Source organism: Leuciscus leuciscus, assembly GCF_965113295.1.
Source record: "Leuciscus leuciscus genome assembly, chromosome: 8".
NCBI lineage: Eukaryota > Metazoa > Chordata > Actinopteri > Cypriniformes > Leuciscidae > Leuciscus > Leuciscus leuciscus.
In genome coordinates, this window is record NC_138732.1 from 24,498,546 (window position 1) to 24,509,638 (window position 11,093).

The 11,093-nt window shown below is 34.9% G+C and overlaps 2 protein-coding genes across 8 annotated transcripts in view; both read left to right on the forward strand.

Annotated features, from left to right (window-relative positions):
• Nucleotides 1–11,093, forward strand: part of matr3l1.1 (matrin 3-like 1.1) — a 52,687-nt gene that overhangs the window by 9,280 nt on the left and 32,314 nt on the right. For 2 of the 6 annotated variants that reach the window (XM_082177244.1, XM_082177245.1), the window contains exons 10-21: nucleotides 16–140; nucleotides 318–1,350; nucleotides 2,090–2,168; nucleotides 2,304–2,338; nucleotides 2,452–2,583; nucleotides 2,924–3,063; nucleotides 3,178–3,352; nucleotides 3,478–3,609; nucleotides 3,698–3,828; nucleotides 4,439–4,496; nucleotides 4,707–4,845; nucleotides 5,971–6,093. In XM_082177244.1, the coding sequence (XP_082033370.1) occupies nucleotides 16–140; nucleotides 318–1,350; nucleotides 2,090–2,168; nucleotides 2,304–2,338; nucleotides 2,452–2,583; nucleotides 2,924–3,063; nucleotides 3,178–3,352; nucleotides 3,478–3,609; nucleotides 3,698–3,828; nucleotides 4,439–4,496; nucleotides 4,707–4,845; nucleotides 5,971–6,093 (2,302 nt within the window). Of the gene's footprint in view, nucleotides 1–15; nucleotides 141–317; nucleotides 1,351–2,089; nucleotides 2,169–2,303; nucleotides 2,339–2,451; nucleotides 2,584–2,923; nucleotides 3,064–3,177; nucleotides 3,353–3,477; nucleotides 3,610–3,697; nucleotides 3,829–4,438; nucleotides 4,497–4,706; nucleotides 4,846–5,970; nucleotides 6,094–6,217; nucleotides 6,874–11,093 lie in introns of those variants that run through there. The other 4 variants (XM_082177246.1, XM_082177248.1, XM_082177249.1 and 1 more) reach the window with 4 other exon arrangements.
• tmem216 (transmembrane protein 216) lies at nucleotides 7,782–10,446 on the forward strand (the record flags this gene model as incomplete). Of its 2 annotated transcripts, XM_082177312.1 has the most annotated exons (5): nucleotides 7,782–7,844; nucleotides 7,939–8,032; nucleotides 8,120–8,212; nucleotides 9,794–9,995; nucleotides 10,222–10,446. In XM_082177312.1, the coding sequence occupies exons 1-5, from the start codon at nucleotides 7,797–7,799 to the stop codon at nucleotides 10,235–10,237; spliced, it is 453 nt and encodes a 150-aa protein (XP_082033438.1). In that variant the 5' UTR covers nucleotides 7,782–7,796. The 2 variants fall into 2 exon arrangements, with proteins under 2 accessions (XP_082033438.1, XP_082033439.1); XM_082177313.1 differs by lacking the exon at nucleotides 10,222–10,446 and having other exon boundaries at nucleotides 9,794–9,999.

Here is an 11,093-nt window from a genome sequence, read left to right on the forward strand (position 1 = left end):
TTTGTATTTGTACAGGGATATGTGGAGATGGCCAATGTGGAAGAGGCCAACAAATTGGTGGAGCACTATTCAACCAATTTACTCAAATTAAAAGGAAAAACCATTAATGTTTGCTTCTCAGCTGAGTACCAGACGCTTGGGTAAACCCATTCTGCTGATTTTAGGCTGACTTGTAAATACAATATTTTAAATTTTTTGTTGCATTTTGACAGTACTATGCTAGTGATATTATGAACTTAATTTGATGTAAAAAAAATAAAATAATCCATTCTGCTTCTAAAATGTTAACATGTTTGTTATTTCACTCCATGGTCCAGTGATGTTGAAAAAGAAAAATCACCAGTTCCTTATAGCAGCAGGAGGAGGAGGAATAGCAGCCCAAAAAGGAGATCCCGTAGTTCCCGAAGAGACTCTCCGAGCCCCAAAAGAAGAGCCTCTGAAGAGAGGTCGAGGTCTCGCAGGAGTCACGACTCTAAGAAACGTGAAGAAAGTCGACGCTCTCGGGAGAAAACCAAGGAGAGCTCTAGACGGGACAGCTCATCTAAATCCCATTCCAAAAGAAGCTCTCCTTCAAAAGACCAGAAACAGAAAACAACAACAGAAGAGAGTGTGGAGGAGATGGTTGAACAAGACAACGATCAGTCTGACATCATGGGGGATGATAGTGATCTTGAAGGAGTGGCAGTTATAGCAGATGACTGTGAAGAACTGAATTCAGAAGATGAGCTCACAGTAGATGACGAGCTAGATGATGAGGAATATGATATCACAGATTCTCTGACAGAACAGGATACACTTGAAGATGTCCAAACTGTGAAAGAGTCAAATGATGAGACTAAACCTTCAGATATGGACACATCGAACGTACAGTCAGAGACATCAGAGTGTGTACCAACTGCTACAACTTCAGATAGATCAACTGATTGTAAGGAACCCCAGGAGCTTCAACAAGGAGGGAAAAAAGAGCTTCAACATGGTGAGCAAAAAGAGCTTCAAGAAGGAGAGCAAAAAGAGATTAAACAAGAAGAGCTTCAACAAGGAGAGCAAATAGAGCTTCAACAAGAAGAGCTTCAAGGAGAGCAAAAAGAGCTTCAACAAGGAGAGCAAAAAGAGATCCAACAAGAAGAGCTTCAACAAGAAAAGCAAAAAGAGATTCAACAAGAAGAGCTTCAACAAGGAGAGCAAAAAGAACTTCAACAAGAAGAGCTTCAAGGAGAGCAAAAAGAACTTCAACAAGGAGAGCAAAAAGAGATCCAACAAGAAGAGCTTCAACAAGGAGAGCAAAAAGAGATCCAACAAGAAGAGCTTCAACAAGGAGAGCAAAAAGATGAAACAGTGGAAATGGAAGAGGTAAACACAACTGAGAGTAACAGTTACATACATTTTGAAGTTTAGCAGCTAGGGAAACCAATCATAAAATTGTCATGCCAACCGTCAGTCTGCTATGAGCGAGGGATGAAGAGGAGGTGCGGTAAAGTAAAATCCCTGCCCTCAATATGCCATTTCACTTGGAAATACTGTGATCAAGATCTTGACCAAAAATGTATGCACCTCTTGATGGAAATAAATGTTGTGATGTTATTTCCATCAAGAGGTGCATCAATTTTTGGTCAAGATCTTGTATTGACAATGCTAGAGTCGAGCACTGTGTAAAGTCTCCTCCAGCACATCCCAAAGACTTTCACTGAATTTAAGGTCTGGACTCAGAGGTGCCAATTCATGTGTGAAAATGATTTGTCATGCTCCCTCACAACCATTCTTTCACAATTTGAGCCTGATGAATCTTGACATTGTCATCCTGGAATAAGGCCATGATGTGTCTTCCTACATGGTTGATTAAGAAATGAAAAGCTACACACTCCATCAATTTTCAGGTTTAGAAGAACTGTTGCTAAACATATAACATACTAGAAACAATAATGATCCAGTCCTAGACTCTCAAGTTAAATCCAAACAGTGACTTTTCTTACTTGTTTTGACAGTGTATTGGCAGTGTATTTGAGTTGATTTGGTAGTGATACACAGTTATTAATTGCATTATATATTTAAAAATATAAAGAAACACATCTTTTTTGTTCTGTTTGTGTAGAAGGCAACAGATTTTACAGGGAATCTAGAAAACTTGCCCACCCCAGATGAATTTGAGGAGGAAGTGCTGAAAGAACAAGGTATTTATTTTGCACAGTTATTTAATAATTCAACCATAAAAACAATAAAGTTCTGCTGTATGTTTGTGTAGTTTTTTCTTTATTAATTTTGGATATTTCAGAGATAATTGAGGAAGTATGCTTATTCTGTTTTAGGTAATAAAATGGAGATCTCCGCTTCAAGCACTGAGGTTAGTCGGTTTTCGCTTCAAAAGCGTATGTGATTTCTTTATTTAAATTTTTTTTTTATACGGAAAAAAAATTATGAATTTTGAGTTCTGTGTAATTTGCTTAATTTCTTTAGGAAATGTATGGCAAAGTTCTTGAGGTGGCAGGTTTTCCAATGGCTAAAAAATTCAGTAAAAAAGATTTGCTGAAAATTGGGGGGAAATACGGAGATGTGGTAGACTGCTGTTTGGTTCGCTGCAATCGAAAGGTAAAATGATTAAATTCAACATTGAAGAGAAGGAAAAAGTGTTTGCAAACCGTCAAACTGTTCATATGCAGCCATTAATTCTTGTATTTCAGTTTAAACCATTATACTTGCATGCATATTAAATGTGCGCCTCTTTTAAACTCGCACAAAAGAAATGGATGTACCAGTGTACAGTTTCAATCGATGTTATCAAATACTTAGCATCTTAACATAGTCACAAGTCCAAAAATAAAGAAGTCAAATGATACAATCTTAGTGGAATTATTACCAAAAGTAATTTATATAAATGAATACATTTCAGAAGATTCTCATGGTTGGTTATATGATGTTTTCATTGCAGGTGGAGAAGGCATTAATTGAGATGGTGAATGCTGCTGATGCTGCAAAACTTGAAGCTGATTCTAAAAGGCAGCGCATTAGACTAGGTGGCAAAATATTGAGGTTAACTGTGTCAAAGACGTACAGCCAAATAAATGAAGGGTAACTTGAAATTTCTCAAATAAAATCCTTTTCCTATTGCTTTATTGTGCTTTGGTGTTCTGATGTGCCCAGTCAAATGAGAATCACAACAGATGATGTTTGATTCCGTTTCAGGAAAAGTGGTGACTCTGACTCTGGGAGAGCGGATGGTCAGGAACACGTTGAAGAGAAAAATAAGGAGCCCTCATGCTTATTGACATCCAGTGAGGAGAGTACAGTAGTGATGGCCTCTGAAGAAGCTGCTGAGACCAACATGGATGCAATCATGCAAACTTCTAGTGATGAGGAGGTAAAATCAAGAAATGATTTAACTCTGGGTCTAAAATGAATCTCTAATATAATAAAATGGTCTTTTTCTGGGGGCTACAAAACATGTGTAAGCATTGCAGTATCATTCTTTTTCCAATACTTCAGGAAGAGTATGGTAGAGTCCTCCGGATCAGAAATCTTCCAATGCCTGATGATTACAATGATGCAGATTTTCTGAGCATCGCAGAGCCATATGGGAAAGTAAAACGTCATTGGATGTTTCGCCTCCATCGAACCGTTAGTAAATATAACTGCCGTATATATTTCAAACATATTCAGTGGTTTCATCAATGAAATCTTAAAATTCTCTCTATTTTTTCCCCAGGGATTGATTGAAATGGAAAATGCCTGTGATGCTGAGAAGGTTGTATCTGCGGCCAATATGAATAAAATTACAGTCGCTGGAAAACATCCCAAGGTTTCAGTGTCTACCAAACATTCCCATTTAAATAAAAGGTATTTAATTGAATTTATGGACTTAATGCACATTCAGAACTTTGAACCCATATGGAGAATCTTTAACTAAGAGTCAGGGTTGCAAAAAAAATTTATAGTCAGCAATTCATTGAATTATCAATTAGTCAAGTGATGTCACTTTACAGTAATGAAAGATGCATTTCTATTGGAAAAAACATTTGAAATAAGCTGCTTTGGAAAAAGTGCACAACCCAACACAGTCACCATTAGATGTTACTGAGCTAAGTGCAACAGAAAAAAAAAGTTAAGCATGTTTCACTGCACACACTTTTGAAATATTTATTATAATTAAATAAATGTTGGATGTTAAATGTAGGGTTAATTAAATCCTACATATAACAGGTATATAAAAGTCTCTTACAATCACAGGAAATATAAAGTCACTGTTCTTCTGATTGAAAACTGGAAAAACACTTAGTTTTGTGTTAAAGCATTCTGTTTATTTATTTTGGGCGTTTTAGCCTACAATGTGCACATAGTTTGAAGGAAAACAATGTATTTTTTCATAAAAGACGTATAATTCTGAAAATAATAAATCATTGTGTCACTATACTGATTTAGCATCTTTCTGTCTTGTATTGTTTGCTAGGTACTTTCTACATGGACCTAGTGATGGTTCTGTACAAACATCTACTGAGTTGGAGAAGGTAAATGATGAATCCAAAACACAAAACTGTTTTTTATTTGTGTGCAGCCATCTATCCAAACATCAGTGAATGTTGAGGTCAATTATTGTCACTATATTATTTTGCAATTTAAACACCTGTCAAATCCCTGTTTTGTAAGCTTTTAGCTGCTGCTCTGCTGTATACCTACTGATACTGTGTTTGTTTAATGATGAATTACACTGGTTTTAGGAGTTTTGGAGTGATAATCAGGATGTCGACTCAAAGGAAGATGAGAAGCAGGTTTCTGACGTTGATGGTGGAAATGGAATGGAGGCTGAAAATTCTGACAGTTTGTCAGAGGCACAAACACCCATTCTGGATCCAGTGGGTAAGAGCATGTTTCACTGCACACACTTTAGAAGCTGCTGTTACAAGCCCAACCTGGAAAGATCTGAGTAGGGTTCCACAAACCTGGATATAAGGAATTTTAAAATTATGATTTCCAGACCTGAAGCTGCCCTGGAAATACATAGCGATGGAAATATCTATAGAGCTTCAATGCATTTAAAGGAATTTTTTACTCAAAAACTCACCCTCAAGCCATCCTCGGTGTAAATGAGTTTCTTTTTTCAGCCGAACACAATCAGAGATATATGAAATAATAGCCTGGCTCTTCCCAACTTTGTAATGGCATTGAATAGTGCCCGAGTTTTTGAAGCTCCAAAAAGTGCATTCATTATAATAGTAATCCATACGACTCCAGTCTCTTAATAAATGCCTTCTGAAACTGTGCACGTATGGCCTTTACTGAAAGCGTTCAGGAGAGAGTCGAGTTCCGGCGGAAGGGTGACCTCTGACCCGACATATGGCGTATGATGTAAACGTAGTGTAAACTTAGGTGAGAATTGACAAAAGCAGAAGCGCAGAGTATAGGGAAAAACAAAACGCCAGTCACGAATTAGAAGTCTAAAACGAGAAGTTTTAAGTAAAATTGCCAAACCACATGAACGCGTGGGTTCAGAGGTCACCCTTCCGCCAGAACTCCACTCTCTGGTGAACGCGCATAAGGCTATTGCCGGTAGACAGTGATTATAGTTTATAAAGTTTTAAATATGGATATTTTTCTCTCAAAAACCCTCCGCTTCGCTTCAAAGGGCATTTAATAACCCACTGGAGTCGTATGGATTACTTTTATGATGAATGCAGTTTTTGGTGCTTCATAAACTCTGGCACTATTCAATGCCATTACAAGCTGGGAAGAGCCAGGATATTATGTTAAATAACTCCGTTTGTGTTCGGCTGAAAGAAGAAAGTCATTTGCACCTAGGAAGGCTTGAGCGCAAGTAAATTGTGGTATATATTTTGGGTGAAATATTCCTTTAATGAAAATATGTGTGTGTATGTAGCTAGTATTGGCTACCATATAAGAAAAGCAGAAAGGCACTCATGTCTGTGCTATATGCATAATCCAGCTCTGCCTCTGCACAACTGATCTGTTGCACTTTACCAACAGGGACAGAGTTTATTCGACCTGTGGTGGGTTACTTCTGCAGCATATGTAATGCCATCTATGCCAGTGAGGAAGAGGCCAAGGATAACCACTGCAGGACCCCCTTGCATCATCAAAAGCTGAAGGCATAAATATTTTGCATATCTATATATCTGTTTGCATGTGTATCATATTTGATATCTTATTTGTAATGTGGTAAAACAAAATCTACAGGATTTACATATATATGTTCTTATTCTCTTTCTCTTAGGATCACAAGGAGTGAAACAGTTCATCATAAACCTTGACTATAATCAAGCCAATCAAAGAAAATCCTTCATAGACATTCATGATGATAGCATACTCTAGTTTAAGGGATAGTTCACCCAAAAATGTTTAATTATGTTATCATTTACTCACCCTTGAGTTGTTCCAAACCTGTATGAGTTTTTTCTTCTGTTGAACTAAAACTTCTGTTGATCTTTTGAAAAATGTTGGTAACTAGACAGTTGACGGTAGCCATTGATTTCCATAGTAGGAGGGGAAAAAATACTATGGAAGTCAGTGGCTACCGTCAACTGTCTGGTTACCAACATTCTTCAAAAAATCTTCTGTTGTGTTCGACAGAAGAAAAAAACTAATACATGTTTGGAACGACGTAAGTTTCATTTTTGGGTGAACTAACCCTTTAATTCACATATGTTATAAGTGTTGTGATTTAATTTCACCCTCTTTGTTGTGGTGTTTTTCTCTTTCATTAATGATTTTATTAGTAATCTAAAACAATTTTATAGTAATCTACAAAAACAGTCCTGTTGTTGTTAAAAAGGCTTGTATTTTCTTACAGTGTACTGTATTAAACTTATAAGTAAAACAGAATACAGTAATATCGGTTCTGCTCAAATAAAGTCATATCAAGCTGTCAAATACGCGCGCTTGTTTTCTTGATGCGGGTTTTGATTTGACGGATGGTGTCTGTCTCCGCCCACAATATGCCGTTTCCATGGCGATCCAACATGGCCGCACACGGTAAGCAGGACGCTGATGTGTGGGATTTTATTGTAACGACTTGATTTTAGCTCAATGTCGTCACACATTAACCTATGTTTTATTGTGAATACAGTACGTGTCTTTAATGAAACCAAATAAACTGTTTTGTGAAGAAACAAGCAGTCAAATAGTGACCTTCTGTATCGGATGGAGAGGAAGCATCGTCTAGCTAATGGTAGACATTCACAACACTATTGTGTTGTCATGGCATGCAAAGAAAAAATTATTACTGTTTTGAATTATCTGTTGTCTATGAATCTCAATGTCTTATGAGCTGAACGTTTCGAAATTTTTAATTCATCTGCTAGATCGGGGATGATTGAATCGGGTTACTGACTAAGTTAACGTTAGTTGTTACCGCTTGTGACACAAAACATGGTGAAGCTCGACTCGTTTTGTCATTATTGTAACATACCCACTTTGTTCTTGTGGTATTTATGTGTTGCTTCTGTCTAATAGACACTGTAGAAGTTGCAACTAAAGCTCGCTGTCTGAGAAGACTTCCAAAGGCGTTGTCGTTTCGGTAGTGAAACTTTAAACTGAAAAAAATTTAAAAAGATAAATCAACGCACCAACTAGGATTTTTTCGTTGTTGTTTAACGTTATTAAAAAAAAAAATGTAAGAAAGAAATTCATGAGACTGAAGAATATTGATAACCAAATGTTTAATGTTAAAGATTACCTAAGTATTTTCATGTATTCAACATCATTTCTTTCAAAAACAGATCTATAAATATTTACAGTGATTAGATTTGTGTTAGATTTAGGACCAAAACACAGAGATCCTCCAGACCTACGTTATGTTCATTAATTCAGTATTTTTTACTTTTGCAGGAAAACAACCTGTTGTATCCTTTCAGGTCTTTCATCCCTTCACTTGACAGTTTCCTTGTTAATTACACGTATATATATTTTATGTTTCTTCTTAACAAAGTCTCTCAGCTGTCCTCCACACCACTGCAGATCCTGTTTCATTTGAACGGCTGGTATTTTGCAGCATTCTTCATCGCTGAGATTCTTATGTTTATCTATAAAGGTGGGGTACGGACTCATATATGTACTCGAGTTTATATGTGTATGTATATATTTGTGATGTAATCACTGTTTGCTCTGGCTTTTGTAGGGGTGATACTCCCTTACCCACAAGCTAACCTGATATTAGATGTTGTCCTGCTGCTCCTCTTCTTGGGCCTTGAGACCCTCAGACTCTTCTATGGTCAGTGTGATAAAATGTTGTTTTGTGAGCGGTGCTTTGTACAAGTTGCAGCTGTAGAACTGACTCTTTATGTCAATCTGAGGACTGAAATGATCCTCATTGGGGAGCAGGGTTGATCAAAACTTGAAATGCCAGGCAGAGCGATTTGCTGTGTTGCCGTTCAAAGAAATAAAATAGTCACACAACAGATGTATTAATCTTATAAAAGTTTTGCGAAATAATAATATTAATAATTACACTATTCATTTTCATTAATCGCTTATTTTTTCCTTGATATGTACAATACATTTTTCTCTAATTAACTAATTAGACACTTTTTTTTTTATTAGAATTTTTTTTAGTTTGGGGGAAATTAATATTTTTATTCAGTAAGGAAGGATGCATTAAATTGATCAAAAGGGGTATCACAGTTTCTACAAATATATTAAGCTAAAAAATTGTTTTTAACAAATATATTTTTAATAATCAAGTAATTTAATATATTGATAGAGGTTATTTTGAATTGCAATAATATTTAAAATATTACTGTTTTTACTATATTACTGTATCAAAATTCAGTCTTGGTAAGCATAAAAGACTAATTTCAAAAACATTAAAAAAATCTTACCAACCTCAAACTTTTAAACGATAGTGTATTTCTAATTAATTAATCAGAGAAAATATATTATACAACGTACATATCAAGGCATAAAAAGCCATAAATAGTTAAATTGAATAATGTAGTTGTTATTATTGTGCAAAACTTTTGTAAGACTGATTCCTCTGTTGTGTGACTATTACATTTCTTAGAATTGGAATGCAATAAATTCCTCTTACTGGCATTTAAAGTAGTGAAAACTAGGGAACGCTTCAATATAAGGTGACATAGGTACGCATTACCACATGTACTTACTTTAGTAATGACAGTAAATTATGCATAATTACAAGTAACTAACCTTAAACCAAACCCTAACCGTATCTCTATAGTAACTACATGTAGTTCATTAATATTACTCAGTACTTATAACTACAATGTAACCACATCACCTTAAAATACAGTGTTACCGAAAACTAAATTCAGTTCAGTTCAGTTAGTTTAGATATATATTGTTTGGCTTGATTTTGAAGACATAAATTATTGCGTTATGGAAAATTGGAAACGTGTCTTTCCATTGTCCTTAAAATAAATGTAATTTTTTTCAACTATAATGAAACATTAATGAAATGCAAAGAACAATACAGTAATAATTCATATGAAAATGGAAAATATTTAAAAACTACTTGTTTTACTAATTATTATTATTATTATTATTATTATTATTGTTTTTCTGATTGCCTACCATTTGAATTTGATTTGCAATTCTACATTCTGTTTGCAGCATCAGTTTAAGTTCAGTTAGAATTCTGGAATTTAATTCTAAAGACATTCTCTGCTCAGCTCTGAATGCAGCACAAACCCTGCTTTGGCGATGAGTGGATGATTGTCATAACAGCTTGATAACAAAGATTGATTGCCCTTTTTGCTGAGTACACTTTGTATTGGTGAAAGTGCATTGATCCATGTAGCAAATGAAATAATGGCGTGTGAAATGTGACTTTCAGGCTGGAAGGGGAACCTGTGTCAGCGCTCTCTGGCTCTGTGTGTGAGTGTTGGTGTTCTGGTGCCCTGTGCAGTGCTGAGCGTCTACTTCCTGCTGCTTCAGACCTTTGTTTTACGCCTTGAGTTTGTACTCAATGCTGTGCTGCTCTGCTTTTACAGCTTTGAGCTGGTTCTGGGAATGATGATGATCTCTATTTTTTCAAGGTGACTGTTTTTGTATCTTTTTTAAAACATATTTATCCCATAGTATTAAAGAGGCATACACATTATACAGAGACATATACATGGATTAGAATAGATATATGAAAATGGGAATTTAGAGAAGCACTTTTTGGAACATAATTCTCAAGGTAACAGACTTGCTTATTAACATACAAGGTTTTTTAAAATACTAGATATTTATACCCAGTATTTTTTCACTCTCTTTCAGGGCCAACATTTATTAAGTCCATCTGCTTTTTTGATGTCAGGATGAACAATCTTTCAGACTTACTGCTGTCAAAACATGTATGTTTCATCAAACAGACATTTCATATGTACACTTTTTCAAAAATATAAATGAAGCGCCTTAAATATGTAGAACTTGGTATGTTTTAAAAACTTTTTTTTAATGTAAATATAAAGATTGCCATTATTAAATGGTAGAGTTAAACAATTGTCGTCATACATTTACTAAACACACACACACACACACACACACATATACTCTGCCGTTCAAAAGTTTGTGATGTGTAAGATTTTTATGTTTTTAAAGGAAATCTCTTATGCTCACCAAAGCTGCATTTATTTGATTAAAAATACCACACAAAAAAAAGTAATATTGTAAAATATTATGATAATTTAAAATAACTGCTTTCTATCTGAATATATTTAAAATATAATTTATTCCTGTGATGCAAAGCTTCATTTTCAGCATAATTACTCCAGTCTTCAGTGTCACATGATCCTTTAGAAATCATTCTAATATGCTAATTTGATGCTCAAAAAATATTCATTAAAAATATCAATATTGAAAAAAATTCTGGACAAAAAAATTTCAGGATTCTTTGATGAATAGAAAGTTCTATTTCATTTATTTGAAATATATATTTTTTGTAACATTATAAATGTCTTTACTGTAACGTTTGATTATACTAATTTAACGCTTCCTTGCTGAATAAACGTATTGATTTCTTTTATTTATTCCCCCCCAAAAAATTCTTACTGACCCCAAAGTTTTGAACGTTGGTGTATAATGTTACAACAGATAAATACTGTTCTTTTGAACTTTCTATTCATCAAAGAATCCTGAAAAAAAAAATG